The sequence below is a fragment of the Rhincodon typus genome, chromosome 33 (assembly GCF_021869965.1).
Source record: "Rhincodon typus isolate 14 chromosome 33, sRhiTyp1.1, whole genome shotgun sequence".
Lineage (NCBI taxonomy): Eukaryota > Metazoa > Chordata > Chondrichthyes > Orectolobiformes > Rhincodontidae > Rhincodon > Rhincodon typus.
The window spans coordinates 8,701,295-8,726,044 of NC_063364.1; the positions used below are offsets into that span (position 1 = coordinate 8,701,295).

The 24,750-nt window shown below is 44.4% G+C and overlaps 1 protein-coding gene across 1 annotated transcript in view; it reads right to left on the reverse strand.

Annotated features, from left to right (window-relative positions):
- The window catches only part of fkbp16 (FKBP prolyl isomerase 16), a 142,160-nt gene that overhangs the window by 18,749 nt on the left and 98,661 nt on the right, over positions 1–24,750 (reverse strand). Inside the window, exon 4 of the mRNA XM_048615720.1 lies at positions 5,100–5,317. Within this exon, the coding sequence (XP_048471677.1) occupies positions 5,100–5,317 (218 nt within the window). The remainder of the gene's footprint in view (positions 1–5,099; positions 5,318–24,750) is intronic.

Sequence of the window (24,750 nt, forward strand, 5' to 3'; positions counted from 1 at the left end):
AGGGAACTCTAGCCTGAGTCCATAGAGTTTAAGACAGATGTTCTATTTTACTGTCCTCTGTATATTGTTATATTGTATAGAGCCTGTTGCTGTTCACTCACAAGACTGTAGACCTCATATTGCTCCCTTTTCTCTGATGTTATTTGAGGATTAGATATTGGCTGGCTCGCCAATGAAAGCCAGGCAATTCTGTAGCAAATTCAGGAGGATTCTTTTCACACCAAAAGTACCACAAATCTGGAATGCTCTTCCTCCAGATTCTGCATTTTCTGGAAGCTGTCAACGGCAGAAATTAGCAGATTTTTGTCAGATAAAAGTTATCAAGAGATAAGCATTAAATGGAGTTGAGGAACAACAGCAGTGAGCTCATTGATTGGCAAAGCAGGTTTGAGGGGCGGAATAGCCTTCTCCTACTCCTAGTGTTGCTATTTACATTGCTTCTGTGGTATTTCTGTAGAAGGCAAGACACATTTCCCAGAAACTTTACATCAATGTCTGCAACTCCAGCTTTTTAACAGCAAGTGCATTCAATACCAAGCTAGTCTGGCCAAGTTTCAGCCTATGTGTTAAAACAAACTGAGTGCTCACAAGTCTGAACGAAAGTTTGTTTTCATATTCTGAGTCAGTGTGATTTGAATATGAGAATGTTATGATTACGACATGTAACTTTCATTCACGATGCATTAGTGACTTTGCTGAAGCGCAAGTCGGGTTGTACTTTGTACTGAAGCTGTCATGTAAAATGAAGCAAATCATTCCTACCAAAGATTGAACAGTTCCAGGCATGTCTTAATTCTTATTCAAATTATATTGCCGACTGTTCCGGTAGTTGTGAACTGCAATCAGTTACATTTTCACAGAATCACAGAATTATTACAACACACAGGAAGGTAATTTGGCTCATTGTGCTTGCAGCAGTTCTATTACCGAGGGTCAATTTCCTGCCTTTGCTCCATATCCCTACACCCCACTGCTATCCAAAAAGTCCAATGATCTCTTGAATGCCTCAACTGAACCTGCCTGCACCACATTTCCAGCCAGTTCATTCCATATCCTAACTACTTGCTGTGTGAAAACATTATTTTCTGACATCATTCTTGCTTTGTTGCACTTTATTTTAAATCTATGTCCTCTCATTCTTGTATCTGTTACAAGTGGAAACAGCTTCTCTCTCTCTCTCTCTCTATGCTGTCCAGCCCACTCATGATATCGACAACCTCGATCTGATCTCCTCTTAACCTTTTTCTCTCCAGGGAGAACAATCTTTCCTCATAACAGAAGTTCTCATCCCTGGAGCCATTCTAGTAAGAGATAGTAAGAAATGCCGATGATGGAATCTGAGACAACACAGTGTGGAGCTGGAAGAACACAGCAGGCCAGGCAGCATCAGAGGAGCAGGAAAGCTGACGTTTTGGGTCGGGACCCTTCTTCAGAAATTGGGGAGAGGGAAGGGGGCCCTGAAATAAATAGAGGGTGGGGGTTGGGCTGGGGAAGGTAGGTGGTACGGTGATAGGTGAGTGCAGGTAGGTAGTGGTGGGGATTAGTCAGTGAGGTGGGAGGGACGGATAGGTGGGAGAGAAGACGGATAGGTCAAGGAGGTGGAGATGAGACGGAGGGTTGGTCTTGGGATGAGCCCGGGGAGGGGAGATTTTGAAGCAAGTAAAATCCACATTGAGACCATTGGGTTGCAGGCTCCCAAGGCAGAATATGAGGTGCTGCTCCTCCAGTTTCCGGGTGGCATCGTCATGACACTGGAGGAGGCCCAGGATGGACATGTCGTCCAGGGAGTGGGAGGGGGAATTGAAGTGGTTTGCAACTGGAAGGTGTTGTCGTTTGTTGTGAACAGAGCGCAGGTGCCCCACAAAGCAGTCTCCGAGCCTCCGCTTGGTCTCACCAATGTACAGGAGGCCACATCAGGAGCAGCGGATACAATAGACCACATTAGCAGATGTGCAGGTGAACATCTGTTTAATGTGGGAGGTTTTCTTGGGGCCTGGGATGGGGGTGAGGGAGGAGGTGTAGGAGCAGGTGTAGCACCTCCTGCGGTTGCAGGGAAAGGTGCTGGGGGTGGTGGGGCTAGTGGGGAGTGTGGAGCGGTTGAGGGAGTCGTGGAGAGAGCGGTCCCTATGGAAGGCAGATAAGGGTGGGGAGGGAAATATATCCTTGGTTGTGGGGTCAGATTGCAGGTGGTGGAAGTGGCGGAGAATGATGCGTTGAATCCGGAGGTTGATGGGGTGATACGTGAGGACGAGGGGAATTCTGTCTTTGTTTTTATTGTGGGGAGGGGGTGTGAGGGCAGAGGTGTGGGAAACGCAAGAGATGTGGTTGAGGGCATTTTCAACAACTGAAGGGGGCAAGTTGCGGTCCTTGAAATACGAGGGCATCCCAGATACAAGACCTCCACCCTCACCTCCATCCCAGGCCCCAAGAAAACCTTCCGCATTAAACAGATGTTCACCTGAACATCCGTCAATGTGGTTATTGTATCCGCTGCTCCCAATGTGGCCTCCTGTACGTTGGTGAGACTAAGCGGAGGCTCAGAGACCGCTTTGCAGGGCACTTGCGCTCTGTTTGCGACAAATGACAACATCTTCCAGTCATGAACCATTTCAACTTCTCCTCCCACTCCTTGGACGACATGTCCATCCTGGGCTTCCTACAGTGTCACAACGACGCCATCCGGAAACTGGAGGAGCAGCACCTCGTATTCTGCTTGGGAACCCTACAACCCAATGGTCTCAATGTGGACTTTACTAGCTTCAAAATCTCCCCACCTCCGACCTCATCCCAAGACCAACCCTCCCTCTAATCCCTGCCTCCTTGACCTGCCCGTCTTTTCTCCCACCTATCCGTCCCTCCCACCTCACTGACCAATTCCCAACACTGCCTACCTGCACTCACATATCACCATCCCACCTACCTTCCCCAGTTCAACCCCTCCCTCTCTATTTATTTCGGAGCCCCCTTCCTCCTCCCCATTTCCGAAGAAGGGTCCCAACCCGAAACGTCAGCCTTCCTGCTCCTCTGATGCTGCCTGGCCTGCTGTGTTCCTCCAGCTGCACACTGTGTTATACCATTCCAGTAAATCGCTTCTGCACTCTCTCTCCAATGATTTGTAACGTTCCTATAATGTGGCGACCACAACTGTACACAAAACCCAACTGAATTCAACATCACCTCTCTGCTCTTGTGCTCTATGCCCCTATGAATACCGTTGAGGGCATTGCATACTTTATTCACTGCTATCTCTCCCTGTGTTGCCACCTTCAATGCTCTGTGCACAAATACACCCAGATCCCTCTGTAATGCACCCCCATTTAGAATTGCACCCTCTATTTTATATTAACTTTCAGAGTTCTTCCAACTAAAGTGCATCATTTCACACTTCTCTGCATTTCCGTGCAATTTTGCTTTATCATTTATTGCTTTTGCGAAACTTCAAATTGATTGTGTCCGTAAGTTTGAACGAATGATGAGGGATTATCTGTCATCATGCAGTGATTTATAAGCAAAGGATTATGTGAGGGTCCATGCAGGTCACTAGTTCTTGCTGAAAGCAATGTGCTTGTTTATTTCAAGGATATAAATAGACCAGAAACCTTTCACTGTCAAGTTCCTTCATCAAAACAAAAGCTACAGACCTGAAATGAAAACAGAAAATTCTGGAAGTAGTTGGACAGATCTGGCAGGATCTGTGGAGAGAGTTAATGTTTCAGGTCACGGACCTTTCTTCAGAACCTTTCTGTTCCCAGAGAAGCTCGTTAATCTGAAACATCAACTGCGATTCCACAGATGCTGCCAGACCTGCTGTGATTTTCCAGCCTTTTCTATTATTTCTGCCTCCCTCATGTTTCCAGATGGTGTGAGACTTGTATCTTCATGAGGTGTAGGTCCAGAGTTTTCATGGAAACGAGGCAGAAGGGAGTTATGCTTGTGTTCTAGGGTAGCTATACCCCCAGAGTCCCAAAAACCCGGCTGGGTATCTTTTGCCCCTCGACTCCCCTCAGGTTAGTGGGTCTGAGGGGCCAGTCAACAAGGCTGGGAGGTTAGTTGTCAACTATTGAGCTGGCTGACTGGACTTGTCTGTTTCAATGATGCTGATGGAAGAATAAATAGGAAACCTGGCAGAATACCCAAGCTCTTCCCTGAGAAATAGTGCCCTGTTATCATTTACCTCCACCTGAGGGTCAGTAAATAGCCTTGGTTTCTTGTGTCATCCAAAAAACTGCACCTCCAACTAAACTGAAAAGGATTCTTAGCTGTCGGGCTCAAGTCTGAGAAATGGGAAATTAACGTACAGCAGTCTGGCACAGGGACAAGATTGTCGCTGGCTAAAGTGATCGCATTCAAACATGAATAATTCTTACAGGACTTGAGATGGGAGATACAGGAGAGAGATGCATGCTTCTCCTGGTGGGGTGGGTGTTGTGTATACACAAGGGAAACAATCTCAAATAAAGTCTCAACTCAATTAGGATTGAAATGGGGAATAATCTTTTCATCTAAGGGATGGTGAACTTTTGGAATTCTCTGCACAGTGGGCTGCGGGAGCTTAGTCACTAAGTATGTTCAGATTTTCACATGACTAGATTTCCACATATTAAATCTATTAGGAAAATGGTATGGAAGCAAAAGATCAGCCATGTTCTTATTGAATAGCAGAGCAGACACAGAGGGTTGAATGGCCTACCACTGCTTCTATATCTTAGATTCTTATGACACCTTGCAAGCTTGGGTGGACAAAAAGAAATCAGCAAAAACCAGATTAAATAAACAAAAGGGAAACATTTTCACTTATATAACGCTGTTCATCATAACTGAATGCTTCAATGTGCTTTTACAACAAATGAAATACTCTTTGAACTGGAGTCACCTGTAGGAACAGGTTGGACAATCTGTGCAAAGCAAGCTCCCACAAACAGCAATATATTATGATGATCAAATATGTGGGTTGGATATTGGCCACATCACTGGGGAGAATACCATCTGCTCTTCTTCCAAAGATAATGAATCGGCCCAATTCACAAAGCCAGATATTCCTACATTACCAATCAGAGGACTGACGAACAGGGCATTATAACTATTGAGTTGTGTCTTACATTCTGAGGAAATGTTCAGGACATCCAGTGCCAGGTTGTATGATTTCACAGCGCTGTGGTAGTCTTCCCTCTGGAAGTGGTAATTTCCACGCTCCCGTTTCTGTTTACAGATCCGAATGCAGTCCGAAACCGACAGTGTTTTCAGGTCAGGAGCATTTCTGACATTGAGAAGCTGGACCTCGTATATTAATGTTGCATCTGCGGGGACATCAGGCACCCTGAAGTGCAAAAGGAAAGAACACATCAACAGTCATTCATCACCAACTATAACCTACATTAAAGAGAATGTTTAACACCAGCTGTTTTACCAACATTGTCAGTTTTGTACAATGGAAATATCAGATGTAAGCAGTTGGGTGGGGAAGTAAAAGGTACAGGCCAGTGACATCTTGTTATGAACTTTAGGCAAGAAAAGCCAGAATATACAGTGAATCCTAGGAGCTCAATAACCTGTGAAATCTTCTATGGAATCAAACAGTATTGGGCCACATCAAACTTCCCAGGGACATTGACCACCATGCACATCTTTAGCTTTACATTTTCAAATATTTGGCTTGAAATTGGGCTCCATTGTATCACTCCTACAGGTGTAACACTCGCACAAAAAGCACCAATTTCACAGCAATGTCCAAAGTTTGCCACAAAGCTCCCAATCCTATATAGACTTGGACAATTTTAACAGCGGCCCTACTTCAACCTAGCAGAGGCTTTAGACTCCTTTCATCTGTACATGTGACTAGGTGTCTGCTTATGCCCCTTGAAACTGTAAAGGCATGATACTTCTGGCACTGCACTGACTTCTCTCAGGATTCTTTGCGAGTCGGTGAGTTTATTTATCAGTGCTGTGATGTCTGGTTACAGCCCAGGTCATGAGCTCCCCTCCCAGTAGCTGCCACCAGGATATACCCTAAACTACTGCTGCTGAAGCAGGAAGCCTGGTTTCTGATTCCCTAAAATGGTTGAGCTGTCAGTGAAGTCATGACAGATACTGGGCTTCACCATTTACCAGCTTCAGGCCTCCCAGTTGGTCTGTGGGGTCCAGATCAGATCCTAAAGCCAGCCAAAGTGAATTTCAATTCAGTTACTTTCATTTGAAATGAGACAGTGGTGCTGGAGGAACACAGCAGGCCAGGCAACATCAGAGGAACAGGAAAGCTGACGTTTCGGTTTGGGACTCTTTCTTAAGAAGCTCCTCTGATGCTGCCTGGCCTGCTGTGTTCTTCCACCTCCATCCTGTGTTATCTCTGACTCCAGGATTGGCAGTTCTTACTATCTCTGACTTTTGTTTGAACCTCTTCTTTTTCCCCAGTGAATTTCCTCTTGTGCCTGTTATTGAAAAAGATGAGCTCTTTATTCTTTCAGGCTCGCAATGTAACTTCAAAGCCGACTCTAATAAAAGTAATGTAAAGCACCTTCTGATCATTCCAACCATTTGCCTAAGGGTATTTACAGATCTTGCTGCACAGCTCTGACACCTTTTCCTTTCCCTGTACACCATTCTGACTGCCCCTTTGATGGAGGTTTCTAAGTCTATGCCAATTCACAGCACTCTTGTCTTTCTGACAGGCCTTCTTTGGTACACGACTGAGACTGCCTAAGGTTATTTTGTAGTCGACACTTACAGTTAGCAGAAAATAAAGGCTTTTAGCCCATCAATGGAAGGTCTCAGGGCATTTCTGAAGAAGTCTCAATGGTATTAATGTATTTGATGGACCAACAGAGTCTCATACTTTTAGGACTGAATATGGGCACTAAAGTCTGCTGACAAACAAGTATAATAAAGATTATCTTATATGGCTTAGGAACGACATCCAATTCCCCTAAACGGGCCCAAAATAGATAACAACATGAGTTTTGTCACTTATGTATAATACTGTAGATGTTAATATTTTACATCTCTTTTGAGAAACACTTGTCAGAAAAGGAATAATAAAACAAGTTTATTTTAACATTGCATGCAATTTGAATTGTCCTTTATTGAAATTTTTACAGAATAAATACCAGAGTAGAAAATATTTGCAAGTGATGTTTATGAAAAATGTGGAGATAGTTTGGAGTCACTTTGTGCACAGTGGACAACATCTTGACTGTCAAGACTCTGTGTTTAGCTTCACTTACAATTGAATGGCTTTCTTTAAGGCCAATTCTTCTTTTGACTATAATAAGTATGACTAAAACATATCACGTCATTTCAACAAAAAATTTTGTCCTTCTTGGTCTCTGAATTTAAATTATCTCAGGCTAATTTCTCCATAAGCCTGTATGATCATTCTTAAAATTATCTATGGATTACCCTGGATGCTGAACGCTTCTGTCAACTCTTCCTCTTTTAAGGATATTATTTATTTTAGATTAAAGTAATTGTCAAAGGCTTTCAACAATTCTTCAAAGGCATCTAATGCTTCTTTTACAAGTTAGTAAGATACAATATTTTCAGTTTGTTCAACTTCTAATTTTGTATCAATTTTGAAAGTTATTTTGCTTCTTAAGAGTTATTTTCTCCAAGATGTCCAACTCTGTTTTATTTGGTCTTCGGGCTCCTCAAACCCATTCCACATTTCCATGATAATGTCACATTTCCATCTGCTCCTGTTAACCTTTCACCTGCGTGCTTATCAAGAATCTATTTATCTCTGTCTTAAAAATATTCAAAGATTCTCCTTCTATCATTTTAGAAGAAGAGAGTTGCAAAGACTCATGATGCTCTATGAAATAAAATTCTCCCTATATCTGTCATAAATGAGTGACACCTTACTTTTAAACAGTGTTCCCTAGTTCTAGATTTTCCCACAAGAGGAAATGTCTTTCCCATATGCACTATATCAAGATCCATCAGGATCGATCAAGTTACTTCTTATTCTTCTAAACTCCTGCAGATTCAAGCCCAGTCTGCCCATTCTTTCCTCAAAAGACAAACCACCCATTCTGGATACAAGTCTAGTAGACCTTCTCTGAACTGCTTCCAAATTGAACTAATTTACATCCTTGGTTAAAAAATGAGACCAATGCTGTGTATTCCAGGTGCGGTCTCGCCACTACCTTGTATAGCTGAAACATAACCTTCAATTCCACAAGTAACGTGGAGAGTTGCCACCTTTTTTTGCATCTACACTGGATGAATCCCATTATTTGCCACCTACACATTTTCCCAACGGCTTTGCTGAGTGAATCCTACTGCCTGTAGCTTTAATAATATTCTATGTTTCTTTCATAGTTTTCTCTGAATGATTCCCACAGTCTATGGTTTTGAAGGGTGCTTTCTGACTTTACCATAGTTATAATAATGGATCTACTGCCTTTTCTATGGCTTTGATAAAGTCTCCTAACTTCCTTCTTACATTAGACATTGTGAGTTTAGGCTTTAATTCTTGCTTTGTGATGTCCATGAGTGTGCCACCTCAGTTTGAATCGATTCTATGGCCTTTGATTTCTTTAGCTATAGCTGTACCTCCTGGTATCTATACTCACTTGTGGGGATGGGGTGTCAGCTAAGTTGAATCCACATTGCTCACTATGTTGCAAGGGCAACCCTCTGCACTGACCACAACGTTGTGGGAGACTATTGCTCACAATAGAGTTGGTTTGTTTCCACCATCCACTTTGAGGGTGAGGTTCTATAGGAACTTATTGATCTGGGTGGGATGAAAACCATTTGCTACGCTAATAAGAAGAGGCTGTTGTCTTAAACAAAATGTAGTTTATTGAAGGATAGCAACTAATTACATATTAAATAGATACAACACATATTGAATGATTTTAAGGAGTTAGATATAGTTCTCAGGCTAGAAGGATCAACGGGTAGGGGGAGAAAGCGGGAGCAGGGTACTGAGATGGATGATCAGCCATGATCATGCTGAAAGGTGGAGCAAGCTCAAAGGGCTGAATGGCCTACTCCTGCTCCTATTTCTATATTTCTTTCTTTCGATTGTTACAGAGACTATGAGGAGAACCCGGTGGTAGCTCTTACCCTTTTGAGATTCAAAGTTGTATTTCCCTCTCCTTGTCAAATGGCATCATGACAATGTACAGTGCTTAAGGCCCTCCTCGGTATTAACTTTTAAAGACCCTTCAATTCTTACACAACAGGCATATTTTTATTCTCTCATTCTCTGCTTACTGGGAGCCCAACAATGAACATTTTGAAAGAAAATGTTGCTGTTTTGATGAGGCAATAGCTGACAAAACCGTCATTATTGTCCATTCCCAGCTCCGTTTGAGAAAGTGGCAGTAACCCTTCTCCTTGTGTCAGTGTGGTCTATGTGGTGAAGGTCTGCCACAATTCTTTTCTTCTCAATCCCTTCTTGGGATGTTGGCATCATTGGCAAGGCCAGCGTTTTTGTCCATCCTTAATCACCATTGACAGCAGTTAAGAGTCAACCACATAGCTGGAAGCTCCAAGAACAATGATGTACCCATAATGAAGAAACTGTAAGCCATTTCGACAAGGCACCATGGTTTGATATCAATCATTTATTCAATGTTGCTGCAACATTGTGAGCTTGACTTGCAGTGCTACACTGGTAAGATTTAGGTGAAAGAGCATCTTTCAGATTGGAATTACTAGAAAAACTCAGCAGGTCTGGCAACATCTGTGGAGAGAAAGCGGAGTTAACGTTTTGAGTCCAATGACTTCTTCAGAATGTTCTGAAGAAGGGTGCTGGACCCAAAACGCTAACTCTGCTTTCTCTCCACAGAAGCTGCCAGACCTGCTGAGTTTCTCCAGTAATTTCTGCTTTTGTTTCAGATTTCCAGTGTCCGCAGCTTTTGGTTTTGTTTATTCAGGCTGGATTTCCCCAAACCTGTATTCACGGTAACCAAGACCTTTTGTCCACAATCACATGGTTTCAATGAAATGGATTGGCTGTCTCTCTCTTAGAAAAGGTTTTTCAAGGATTCCTAATGCTGCAATGGTATCATTAGTCCAGTCATCTGTGACTTGATTGCAATATTACTCTGATTTCATCAACTTTGTATAAACAAAGAACTAATTCAGCAAAATATGAAGGTGTGTGTATGTATGTGTGTGTCTGTGTGCGTGTGTCTGTGTTTATGTTATGTGTGTGCATCTATGTGTGTGCATCTGTGTGTGTGCGTCTGTGTGTCTGTGTGCGTCTGTGTGTGTGCATCTGTGTGTGTGTGCGTCTGTGTGTGTGTGTGCGTATGTATGTGCGTGTCTGTGTGCGTCTGTGTGTGTATATGTGTGTGCGTGCGTGTGTGTGCACGTGCATCTGTGTATGTGTGTGCTTGTGTGATTGAGTGTGTGTGTATGTGCATGTATGTGTGTGTGTGTGCGTGTCTGTGTGTGTTTGTGTGTGTGCGTGTATGTGTGTGTGTGCGTGTCTGTGTGCGTCTGTGTGTGTGCATGTATGTGTGTGCGTGCGTGTGATTGTGTGTGTGTGCATATGTGTGTGTGTGTGTGCACGTGCATCTGCGTATGTGTGTGCGTGTGTGATTGTGTGTGTATGTGCATGTATGTGTGTGTGCGCGTGTGATTGTGTGTGTGTGTGTGTATGTAGTGTGTGTATGTGTGCGCGTATGTGTGTGTGTCTGTGTGTGTGTGCGTGTGTGTGTGCGTGTGTGTGTGTGTGTATGTAGTGTGTGTGTGTGTATGTAGTGTGTGTGTGTGTATGTGTGTATGCTAATAACATTCTTTCCCTAAGAGGGCATTTGCGTCAGGTATTTGTTGTTTATGTTTTTTTAATCTTTCACAAGGCTGTGACAGTGTAGAACATAATCCCCATGTTAGGAATGCTGCCAAAAAGGCTGGAGAAGTGCCGAAAGTATTGTTGGTCTCTTGACTGGAAAAGAATAATATTCCACTCCATGATGACACGACAAATATCGGGTTTTGGTTCCAGGAAATCAGCAGACCCTTGTTACATCGCCAAAAGCAACTACTTCCATTTGCATGCTGGACAGGGGATATCAACAGGCGATTCATACATTGTGCATCAACTTCACCTTGAAGAGCAGCTTCTTATCTTTCAACTCAGCACTTCACAGCCCTCTGGGCACAACATTGAGATAAAGAAAAATGGATCATAAGCCAAGTCCCCATTTTGTTTTGTGTTTCTTTTCCTCCTCATTTCTCTCTTGTTTTCTCTACTTTTGGATGGGAGCTATTTTGCCATTCACACCACCTCTGGACATACCTTTTGTTTCTTTACTCATTCCATTAACATTCCATCCAGCTTCTGAATCTTGTTGTTATTTGATCTGTCCTGCCTAAACCATACTACAGACCTTCCCTCTCATCCTGTTTCACACCTCGCCTCCTTACTGTTGTTCAAACCTATTACATTTACAATTACATCTGTAACTTTCCCGAGTTTTGTAGAATCCCTACAGTGTGGAAACAGGCCATTCGGCCCAACAAGTCCATACTGCCCCTTCAAAGAGCATCCGACCCAGACCCAACCCCCACCCTTTCCCTGTAACCGTGCATTTCCCATGTCTAATCCATCTAATTTACACATCTCTGGACACTACAGGCAATTTAGCATGGCCAATCCAGCTAACCTGCACATCTTTGGACTGTGGGAGGAAACCGGAGCACCCGGAGGAAACCCACACAGACACGGGGAGAATGTGCAAACTCCACACAGACAGTTGCCTGAGGGTGGAATCGAACTTGGGTCCCTGGCACTGTGAGGCTAACCACTGAGCCACCGTGCCGCCCTTCAAATGCTCTACCATGGAGCTATACCTCCAGCACTTATTAAAAATCACTGACCTGAAGCATTAACTCCATTTCTTTCTCCACAGATGCTGCCTGATCCATTGGTTTTATCTCAGATTTTTAGCATCAGCAGTATTTTGCTTTCATTTTCCATTCATTTGTGGGATGTGAATGCCACTGGCTGGCTCAGTATTTATTGCCCATTCCCCTAGTTGCCCCTTGAGAAGATTGTGGTCAGCTGTGCTCTTGAACCACTGCAGTCCACATGCTGTACATTGACCCACAATGCCCTTAGGAAGGGAATTCCAGGATTTTGACCCAGGGACACTGAAGGAACAACAATATATTTCCAGGTCAGGATGGTGAGTGACTTGAAGGGGAACTTGCAGGTGGTGGTGTTCCCATGTATCTGCTGCCCTTGTCCTTCTAGATGGAAGTGGTCTTAGATTTGGGGGGAAGGTGCTGTCTGAGGATCTTTGGTGAATTTCTACAGTGCATCTTGTAGATAGAACACACTGCTGCTACTGAGTGTCAGTGGTGGAGGGACTGCATGCTTGCAGATGTGGTGCCAGTCAAGTGGTTGAGTGTTGTTGGAGCTGCACTCATCCAGGCAAGTGGGGAGTATTCCATCACACTCCTGACTTATGCTTTGTAGAAGGTGGACAGGCTTTGGGAGTCAGAAAGTGAGTTACGCGCCGCAGTATTCCAAACATCTGACCTGCTGTTTTGTTTATGTGGTGAGTCCAGTGAGTTTCTGGTCAATGATAACCCTAAGGACAATGATAGATGGAAACACAGTAATGGTAACATTATTGAATGTCAAGGTGCAGTGGTTACATTGTCTCTTATTGGTGATGCTTGGCAGAATGTTATTTATCACTTTTTTATATTCATTTGTGGGATGTGGGCATCACTGGCTGATCAGTATTTATCGCTTATCCCCAATTGCGCTTGAGAAAGTGGATGTGAGCTGCATTCTTGAACCACTGTAGTCCCCCTCAGCCCAAGCCTAGGTATGGTCCCAATCTTGTTGCATTTGACCATGGACTGCTTCAGTACCTAAGGAGTTGCGAATGTTGTCAAGGCCCATAGCCTTTGCACTATCCAATGCCTCCAACTGTTGCTTCATGTCACATGGAGTGAATCGAATTGGCTGAAGACTGGTATCTGTAATGCTGGGGATGAGGCCGAGATGGATAATCCATTCGTCACTTCTGGCTGAAGATTGCTGCGAATGCTTCAGCCTTATCTTTTGCACTGATGTGCTGGGGTCTTCCATCATTGAAGATGGGGATATTTGTGGAAATTCCTCCTCCAGTGTGTTGTTTAATTGTCCACCATGATTCATGACTGGATGTGGCAGGACTGCAGAGCTTAGATCTGATCCGTTGGTTGGTTGATCCATAGCACTGCCCATGACAGTGGAGGTGACAATGGGAGGAGCTCGAGACTGCAGCTGGAGATATTTGCAACAACTCACAGTTTGATGTCTAACTGTTGCTTAAAGAACATCATCAAGGCTCTCGTGTCACTGACAGTTAGCCACAATTCATTTTTTTCTTGTAGAGAGAAGTAAACAGTGCAAGCAAGTGGCTTCTCTAAGATTGTAGTGTTCTCATAGTGCAGGGTGTCAATGATTGTGTCCAATGTGGAGGCCACTGTTCCCTATAAAAGATATGCATATCCCTCAATATCTAGCTAGTGTGAGACCATAAGCAGCGTATCATTGCCTGTTATCCTAATAGCATTCATGGTGCCTGCGTTCTGTAGCACATGGTATTTTGGGAATGCACTTTGATGACATATTTCTTCATCTGCTAATGCTATTCCTTTGCTTTCACTTATGCACATGCTGCAAAACATCAACAACTTTCAACTCTTTCAATATCCTACGGAGCTCAATCAAATCTCCCCTAAACCTTCTACATTCCTGGGAATACTAGCTTAGTTTATGTAATCTCTCCTCATAAGTTACAAAAACACAGTCAGAAATCTGACTAGAATAATGGGGAGGAGGAATTTTGGTCACAGCTACACCCAGCTCTGGTTAGACCACATTTGGAGTACTGTGTACTCATCCCAGCCATTGCACCTTCTAGCAGATGTGTAGGCCATGAACAAAGTGCAACACAGATTCACCAGAGCGTTACTCAGATTCAAAATGGTTGATTAGCTCAGTTGGCTGGATAGCTGGTTTGCAATGCAGGCTAATACCAATAGCATGGTCCTGCACCAGTTGAGGTTATCATGAAGAATTATCATTCTCAATCTCTCCCCTCACATGGCAAACCTCAGATTATACCACCACCAGTCATCGCTCTCTAATACTACAGCAGATCTATACTCTGGTAGAGTTATCCTGTAAATATTGGGAGAGCCCAGCACATCAGTGCAAAAGATAAGGCTGAAGCATTCGCAGCAATCTTCAGCCAGAAGTGCCGAGTGGATGATCCATCTCGGCCTCCTCCAGTTGTCCCCAGCATTACAGATACCGGTCTTCAGCCAATTTGATTCACTCCATGTGACATGAAGCAACTAGGGCTCTGCTTGTCACTGATTCCTTGGCCACATGGGCGTTTTTTCCTGGTAGTAGAATATTAATAAAGTTATTTACACAACTGGTATTTTTCACTGTGTCCCGCACCCCCCACACACAACACAGGTGCTGAGGAGAATAAGCACTAATGCTGTATGGCAGTGGGAGTAAAAACAATATAACCAGGAGAAAAAATAAGCAAAACCCAGGAGATTAGAATCTCTTCAGTTCAGGGACTGACTCCGAGCTGGCTGGCCACAGCCAGTGTACTGTGCACAAGTAAATAAAGGGTGACTTGGTGACAGGATACCAGCCTCTGTGAAAATATTTCAATAGTCTAACAAAACAAAATGCTCTTGGCTTAAAGGAGACGTACTTAATTGCATCGCATTCCATCTTTAACGCTTTTCACAAGCAGCGAAATTCTGAATAGTCAGCAAATGACAGGATTAATGCTTAAAAAAATGAAAAGAAAATATATAACCAGGAGATTATAATCTCCTCAGTTCAGGGGACTGACTCTGAGCTGGCTGGTCACAGCCAGTGTATGGTGCACAAGTAAATAAAGAGTGACTTGGGATACCCGCTTCTGTGCAGTTATTTCAGTGGTGATGGGAGAAAACAGGACGTGCCTGAAGAACATTAGCTTGCATCAGTCATCTTGGTGATGGGGTAAGTATTTCTGGCATTGTGCTTTTATTTGGAATGTATGATTCATTTGATCCTGTTGTTGAAAACTGGGCCCAATATGTGGAAAAAATGTGATCTTTTTCTGGACATTGGGGCAGATGAAAAGCAAAGAGTAATCCTTCTGATTGCTTGCGGACCTGTCGCATTTTTGGTTATAAGGGGCTTAACTTGCCAGAGGCACCAGATACTAAAACCTTCCAAGAGTTGACGGAATTGGTTGAGGAATATTACGACCCCAAACGTCCTCTAATTCTGAGACACTATCAGTTTTATTCGGCTGTTAAAGAACCGGGGGGAATCCAAATTGGGATTTTTGATGAGGTTGAGCTGACTGGCAGGGGCATGTGATTGTGGGTTAACCCTGAATGAGATGCTGAGAGACCATTTGGTATGTGGGATTAATGATATAACCATGCAGAAGCGCCTACTAGCTGAAGCCCAACTGGACTTCAGACACTACAACCGGTCTTGTCATTGGAAAATGCAACCAGTGGAGCATGGGAACTACGTGCCATCTCAATGGAAGTGGTCACCCTCACCTGTCTGACTGAGCTTGGGGAACACCACTTGAATGTAAACAATTGCAGGGCCTCACGCAGGGCATATCGTGAGCAGAGAGAGCCTATGGCAGCCCACAACAGAATCCCACAACAAAGCCGAGCCTCAACCAAGTGGCTATAAAGTTCTTCAGGATCTGGGCTGGTAAGCCATTGGAGTTGCTGCTGGTTTGTAGACTCCAGACAGCAAAGGGATGCTACAAGGCCTGACTTGATTAAGAAAACTTGTAGGCTGGTGCCCAGGAGAGTGCTCACCCTGGAAATTCCCCCTACATGTGGGTTGGAACAATTAAATTGCTTAGCGACATCCCAATTGGAACTGATTAAAATTAATATTTAGTTAAATGGTCACCCAGTTCCTGTGGAGGTCGATACTGGCACAACTGTATCTGTGGTTACAGAATCTGTCTTTAAAAAGATTCGCTTGGGTTTCCAACCCTTAACTTTGCACAAGACCTCAGCCAGACTGAGAACATCAACTGGGGAACTGTTGCAGATTAAGGGCATGAATTCTGCTCCGGTCTCCTATGAGAAGTAGTTGGCGCAGTCACCACTGATGGTAGTAAAAGGCTCAGGCCCAGGCCTATTGGGGCAGATTTGGTTGAGATAGATTCACCTGGATTGGCTCAACATTTTTCGATGAGAAAATGGCTGCCCCAGTGAAGTCCTAGTGAAATATCCAGGAGTTTTACAGGAAGGGCTTGGGGCTATTAAAGGGGCAAAAACCACTTTTCATGTTGAGCAGGAAGCAATTCCATGATTTTGCAGGACCTGTCTGGTGCCATTTGCCTTGTGGGCAAAAGTAGAGGCAGATATCAGGAGGCTGGAGAGCGATGAAATCATCTAACCAGTGCAGTGTGTGGAGTGGGCAGCACCGGTCGTACCGATTGTAAAGCCTGATGGCTCAGTTTGCCTTTGTGCAGAATTTAAGCAAATGGTAAACCACTTCTCACAGCTGGATAAATACTCAATCCCTCATATAGAAGACTTGTACACAAAGTTGATGGGGGGCTGTTCTTTACAAAGTTGGACATGAGCCACGCCTACCTATAATGGTGACTGGATGAGGAGTCCCAAAAGCACACCACAATTAACACCCACAAGGATTTGTACCAACACACAGGCCTGCCATTTGGGGTATCATCAGGCAATGCCCTTTTCCAGCAGACCATGGAGAACATTTTACAAGGGCTACCCAGGTTGCCATTTATCTGGATGATGTGCTAATAACAGGGAAGATCAATAAAGAGCACTTGGAGAACTTGGACATAGTCCTTAGATGTTTCTCTAAGGCATATGCCTTAGACAGGAAAAATGCATGTTACAGGCACCCCAAATGACCTACCTGGGTTACAGAGTGAACAAAACTGGGTTACAACATTTGGCCAATAAAGTGAGTGTGATCAAAGGATCCCCGGCTCCCATGCTTGTACCAAAGCTTCGGTCTTTTTTTGGGTTGATAAATTACTGTGGAAAATTCATATGTAACCTGGCCTCCATCTTGGCATCCTTGGAAATGGTCATGTAGCCAAGAAGCAGCCTTTAGGGAAGTGAAAAAGCAGCTATCATCACCTAAGCAGTTAGCCCACTACAATCTGAAGTGAGAAGTAGTGCTGACATGCAATGCTTCCCCATAGGGTACTGGGGGGTTTAGTGTTGGCTCATTGGTGGCCCAACAGAGAGGAACGCCTGATAGTGTAGGCTTCCTGGACTTTGGCTAATGCTGAATGCAAACATGCCCAGAGAGAGAAGGGAGTTTTGAATGTCATCTTTGGTGTGAGGAAGTTCCACCAGTACCTTTACAGACGGGAATTTGTCACAGCAACAGATCACAAACCCATGCTAGGGCTACTGAAGGAAGGAAAGGCGATGCTGCCCATAGCTTCCAGTAGAATTCAGCATTGGGCCCTTATCTCGGCACATACAACTACAAGCTAGAACACCGTCCAGGAAGCCACGTGACTAATGCAGATGCCCTGAGCTGCCTCCCACTGGCAGATACTCCACCAGTAGTGTCTCTCCTGGAAGAGTCCGTTTGGTTTTAAACTTCCTGGACCCCCTTCCAGTACTGCTGACAGTATCTGACTGTGGACCCAAAAAGATCCTGCCCTGGTGAAACTGAAACAGCTGGTGGTAGTGGCAGAAACAGAAGGGCCATTGCAACCTGGGTTAAAATATTTCTGGACCTGGTGAGACCAGATCACCTTAGAGGACGGCATATTACTTTGAGGAGCAAGAGTAATTGTCCCAAGTAAAGGTCACTTCCAGGTACTGGCTGAACTCCACCAGGATCATCCAGGGGTTTCCAAAGTGAAGATGCTAGCAAGAAGCTATGTCTGGTGGCTCGGGTTGGATGCCAACATAGCTGCTGGGGTGGGGCAGTGCCCAGAGTGTCAACAAGGACAAAAGTTGCCACCAGCAGTGCCCCCACATTCAGGGAATGGTCAGGAAAACCCTGGACTTGGTTGCGTGTTGACCATACTGGTCCTTTCATGGGCTCGATGTTCCTGGCCCATTCAAAGTGGTTGGGCGTGCATGAAGTTTGTTTGGCAAACTCAGGGATGAGGATTGAGAGGCTGTGAGCATCGTCCTTGACACACGGACTCGTGGAAGTATTGGTCACGGACAATGGGATGTTATTTACCAGCAAGGAATTTGAATATTTCCTAAAGTCAAATGGCATTCGGCACATAAGGACAGCTCTATAACATCCATCGTCTAGCGGAAAGAGCGGTCCAAATTGATTGGGTTGAGCTAAAAGACGGAAGCACTTGTCCTAGAAGGCACTGGTTCTCTGGTTGTGTGTTCACACCTAACACTGGAAAGGTGCCATTTCGTTCAACTCAGTTACATTTTGTGTCTCCCTGCTGGGTATGTTTTTAGCAGGGCTTTGGTAGTATATACTGTAACACAGTCAACCACTTACGCACCCACCCATGAGCTGACCCTATAAAATACTGGGAACTGAAATTGGCCATAAAAATATCCATAATTACATGTCAATAATGCTTATTAGCAAGCCCATTGTTCCGGGTCAAATGCTGCCATTGCTAATGTCCGACTGCCTTGGTGACAGTCGGTAGACTGATTGCTATGGCTGAGTAAAGGTGGGAAAGAGGGGCCTCTTTAGCAGTTTACATCAGGAGTGTACCCAGCACAAAAATGTCATGCCTCCTTCTTTTGTGTTGCTGGTCCTCCACTAATTGGTGTTACTATTTCCACCTCACTCCTCCCCATTTCCCTCTCTCCTCCCCACCACCCTGGACTCTAGGATCACTCCCTCACTCTGAAAGCTTGGGATGTTTTGTCTGAGGGCTGCCTTGATGATCTTTGTGACCCACCCTACAGTCCTGGTAGTAGTCTTAAGCTCTGGCATTGCTAGCAGTGTCATAGCAGCCAGCCAACCAGATTGGTCACTGAGGGGTTGGAATCCCACCCTCAGTCCCTTTCGCCCGGTCATGGGATGGGGCGGCACGGTGGCTCAGTGGTTAGCACTGCTGCCTCACAGCGCCAGCGACCCGGCTTCGATTCTACCCTTGAGCGACTGTCTGTGTGGAGTTTGCACATTCTCCCCATGTCTGCGTGGGTTTCCTCTGAGTGCTCCGGTTTCCTCCCACCATCCAAAGATTTGCAGGCTAGGTGGATTGGCCATGCTAAATTGCCCATGGTGTTCAGGGATGTGTAGATTAGATGGGTTATAGGGGGACGGGTCTGGGTGGGATGATCTGTGGGTTGGTGTGGACTTGTTGTTTCCACACTGTAGGGATTCTATCTATCTATTCTACCTAAGGATCTTATGGCTGTGGGTGAGCTTGTTCCAGCAGTGTCAACCTCCAGCCAAATGAGGCAGGGCTGGGGTAAGGGATGGTGTGAGCTATCCACAAACTGGATAAGCAGCGCCTCATATTCTACCTCGGGAGCCTACAGCCCGATGGCTTAACCATATTCACCGATTTTAAAATCTCCCCACCCCGGCCTCATCACATGTCCAACTCCGCCTCTCATCCCTGCCTCCTTGACCCTGACACTACCTGCCCATCTTCTTTCCCACCTATCCGCTCCTCCCACCTCACTGACCAATCCCAATCATTGCCTACCTGCACTCGCCTATCACCATGCCACCTACCTTCCTCAGCCCCACCCCTTCTCTCTCTATTTATTTCTGAGCCTCACTCCCCCTCCCCTGTTTCTGAAGAAGGGTTGAGACCCGAAACGTCAGCTTTCCTGCTCCTCTGATGCTGCCTGGCCTGCTGTGTTCTTCCAGCTCCACACTTGATTTTGACTGAGCCCACTTGTGTGGGACATTGTTAATAATGGCTACATATTAATCTTGAATAAATACGTCCTATTCTACTTTGATCTGGTTATTTGTTATGCTGCGGTTTATTTATGGCCACATTAAAATCGTTATTAATTACAATTATTTACCAAGTGTTTTTACTGCAGTAGATGCCTTTTGTTCATGGAATAATTCAACTATGGCCCAGAGTTTGTTGCAAGTTTTTTAGAGTAGAGGCTGGCAGCATGATATTTATTGGCAAAGGGCAGCTATAAATTAATACTTATAATCACCCAATGAATCAGGTCAGAAGGTATCACTGACAATTAGTGTTGTTAGAGATTTGAAATACAGGCACTCATTGTCTGAAGCAACAAATTATGTATGCCTACATATTGAGGGCAATCATCTTGGCACAGTGACTTTGGGAGATAAAAGGTCTTTCTTCTCCTTTCTGGCATATTTATCCCATTAATGTAGGTATATTACCCATCAAAGAGAAAATAAAAGGCATGTTTACAATGGGATGGCCAAACAATGCAAACTCACCCAGAACAAATGCATTGGAAACTGAGAAGGTATGTACTGTGGTTCAATAATGGAAGAAACATTCATTGACTGCATTGACCCCCACTGCAGCAGGCTCCGAATGAATTACTTGGGAAATTGAAGAGTCCCAACTACCCTATATCTTGAAACGTCTGAATGTCTCTATTTGAGTCTGATGAAATTAGGTAAATAGTTACTCAGGAAAAGTTAGATTATTAAAGCCCCAGACTACCTCCAAAGTAAGCATTGAACTGACCCCATGCATACATCAGACACCACCACTACAGCCCCCTCGGACCCCTTACACTCCCCAGTGAATTGACACGATCAGGATCTGAGATTCACAGCCTGCACCAGGCACCCACCATCCCCTCCCCACCACCCACTTCATCTGCTCTGGACACAGCCGACCGAGGAACTGACACCTATTCACCCCTCTCTCCAGTCTGGGACCTGACCTCCCTTTTCCTTCTCCAGTCCAGAACCTCTTCATGCCCAAGAGCTGATCCCCTTTTCATCCACTCCAGACTCACTACCCATTTCCCCCATCCTCCCATCCCCCACTCCTAACATGACCCTCACATCTCCCACTGCTATGCCCGCACCCCCGACTACCCCCACCTTGGACCCACATCCCAATCTTTCCCAACTTTGCAGGGCCCAATTTTTCTGATCCTCCCCAAATTAACTACTGATATGGTGGTTGCAGTTAGCACCAAGAACAAGTAGATCAGAAACCCTTGACACCATGTTTATTGACATGTCTAAAGCTTGAGACACAGTCAGCTAGGAGCCCTCTGGAAGATACGGAGAAAATCGGCTACTGTGGTTGTACAGGATGTTGGTAAGGCCTCTTCTGGAGTACTGTTTCCAGTTCTGATCAACCTGTTATAGGAAGGATATCATTAAGCTGGAGAGGGTTCACAAGAGATAGGGTGTTGCCAGGAATGGAGGGTTTGAGTTATGAGGAGAACCTGGAAAGGCTGGGACTATTTTCACTGGAGCGTAGGTGGTTGAAACGTGGCCTTATAGAAATTTATAAAACCATGAAAGGTATAGATAAGGTGAATGGCAGGTCTATTTTCCCTGTGAGGCTGGGAGAGATTTCAAGACTAGGGCATATATTTTTAAGACAAGAGGAGAAATATTTAAAAAAGAAATGAGGGCTAATTTTTTTACACAGAGGGTGGTTTGTTTGTGGAATGAACTTCCAGAGGAAGTGGTGGCTGTGGCTACAGTTACAACATTTAAAAGACATTTGGATAAGTACACAAATACAAAATGTTTGGAGGGATATGGGCCAAGCGCAGGCAGCTGGGACTTGTTTAGTTTGGGATTATGGTCAGCATGGACTGGTTGGACCAAAGGGCCTGTTTCTGTGCTGTATGGCTCTATGGCTCTATGATTCTATGTCTGCTCTGGCAAGCAGTGTTCCTTCCAATTTTCCTACTGGCTGCATGGTCCTCCGAAGTCCAAGCATGGCAGTGACTCCTGGAACTGGAAAGCAATGCTGTAGTTGAAATGTGGAACCTTGGAGTGACCACACACTGCTTACAGGAAACATCATCGACAAGTTCATCATTCCACGTCAGCACCATCACGTGTGCCCTGGATGATGGGGGGTCTTCTGACACATTCCCAGTCTTTAATGGAATTAAACAGGGTTCTGTGCTAATGCCATCTCCCTTTATTTGCATGTTTTTCTCTGCCCTATTCTCCAATGCCTTCCATGACGATGATCCTGGCATCAGAATCAGATATCATATCGCCCAGAAACTCTTCAATCTGTGATGACTCCAGGCAAGGACCAAGGTCTCCTAGTACATACATCACAATTTCCTATTTGCTGATGACTGTGAACTGGTTGTGTGTTCGTAGCTGGGCACGCAATATAGTGTGGACTTGTCTTCCAAAGCTTTCCAATCAGCGTGAAGAAAATTGAAGTAAGGTACCAGCCTTCTCCAGGGAAGTCCTATCTCGAACCTAAGGTTTCAGTCCATGACCAGAACCTGTGAATGGTGGATAAGTTCAAATATCTCAGGAGGGCACTCTCGCAAACTGTCTGTACACAACGAGGCTACAACTGCTAAGGGAAGCATAACCTTTGGCAGCCTTCAAACAGCACTCTGGGAAGGAAGCTGAGCAAATTTAACAACTAATCTGAGAGTCTAAACAGCGATAGACCTGCCCAATCTTCCTGATACATTTAAGACCTGGACTGTGCAGCAATGTTATCCCAAGAAGCTTAACCACTTTATTTTAAGCTGTTCTTTGAACAGAAGCTTCTGATAATCAGATGGTTGGACAAAATACCATACACTGAGGTGCTCATCTGAGCTAATGTGCCGAGCACCTACAGCAGACTGAGATAGTTACAACTGAGATGGGCTGGTCATTGTTGCTGGAATGATTGACCTTATTGAAGTGTATCTCCCATCCAATGCTTGTGCCTTGGGTGGGCACACCTAAAGGTCAAAGGAAGGTCTACAAGGTCACTCTATGAAAGCTTCTTTTTGGAGCTTTGATATTGACCTCAAGTGCTGGAAGAAGCTTGCCCAGGATCTCTGCAGCTGGTGCAACCAACAAAAAAATACTCTTTTGAAAGCCAGTATGTATCAGAGGCAGTGAGGAGAGGAAATCATGAGAAGGCAATTTATCCAGAGCTCAATACTCTGCAGTATACTGTCTTATTGGAAACAGAAACGTCCCAGCACAGGTCAGCCTTAATAGTTAACAACGCAACCATAGAAACCCATCTGATGATAAACATGGTCATCTTCACCTTAATGAACAAAGAAGAAAGAAGACAGAAAGAGATTCAGAGAGAGATTGAAAACAGGAGAGGCTTAGAGAGAAAATCAGTGTTTAAGGTGTAGTCATCCAAAGACATGGCCACAAAGAGGTGAGTGAAGTCATGGATTGACACTAGAGACCAAATGTTGAGGAATTCCAGCACTTCAGAGCGTTGCAGGGTTGATGGAAATTACTGTAAAAAGAAGACATGAAAAGATGGAGAAATCTGGCGATAGTTTTAAGGCCTGCCAACAGGGAGCCCAAGTAGGTCAATGAGTACAGGGATGACAGGAAAACAAGATTTGATGTGAATTAGGGTACAGGCAACAGGCTTTTAGATAATTTACCTCTTCCTCTTTAAAGAGGCTCCCAAACATTAAAATTATGCACATGCCATTGTAGTATCATTCAAACATTTTAAAATGGTATTCCTTCAAAACGCGAGGGTCTTTTTTGAGCCAGTAGCTGAATCTAATTTTTTGACCATATTATGTTTTCAACATGTTGAAGCAGATATTGGTTGGATTTGACTCCCTGCAGGTGGATTTTACCACGAGGCAGATTTAATTTTTCATATTGTCAGCGACATGCTGGTACCAGCAATAACTATGAAATTTAAATGATAATTTTGCTGTTTTGATATTCTATGCTTTGGAGTGAAAATTCAAATTTGACTAACTTTGTTGAGAAGAGTAAAACTGATCAAAATCCAACATATTCTGGCCATTGGCCAAAGCCTATGTTAGTAGGCCTCACAACTTCAAAAGAAACTCCAGAGCTGCAGCACTCTGGATTAAGGTCGCTTTTATCATAGACTCAGTTCTCCTGTTGTAACCTTCTTTTTCACAGTTCTCCTCTTTGGTATTTTTTAAGGCTTACTCAGGTCGGTGGTAATATAAGAGGGAGGAAATATTCCAGTGTTTTGATTGGAAAACTCCCCTCAAACAGCACCACCAAAAGCAGACTAACTGGTTGACTATCTCAACTGCCATCTGTGGAACAAACATGGCTGCCATCTGGCTGGCATGACAACAGTGATCCATTTTTGGAGCACTTTGGGATATCCTGAGGAAATGAAAGACAACTTCTTAGTTTTATTTGTTTCCTTCAGCTCAGACATTATGCTTCCAGACAGTGACGTTGACACGGAAAGACAAACACACCCTGAATGATGCTCATTCAAACAGATGGATATTGACTTTGCTTCACATTATTCCAACCTGAAAAATCACTGCAATGGCAATGAGATAGCGAGAATGAAGTAAGCTGCCCAAATCCAGACTCAAGCCAAGCTTGACTTCTTTTGCCTGTCATTAAGGTTCACATTGACAATGACCAATGTTGGAAATGGGTTGACCAAAGTGGCAGTGAACACCTCAGGATGTCATGCTGTTCCTGGAAGATGTCAATCCATGTTTCTGTATTCTTCTCCAAATGGGCCTCCTGTGGAAAACATAAAGTAATATCTCCCAACTCCATCACTACTCCACCTCAGCCTCCCCTTGGTAGCTTTTGTGTTGTGGCATCGATACCAAGGAATAAGTCCCACTGTGTAACAGTTGGTTTGT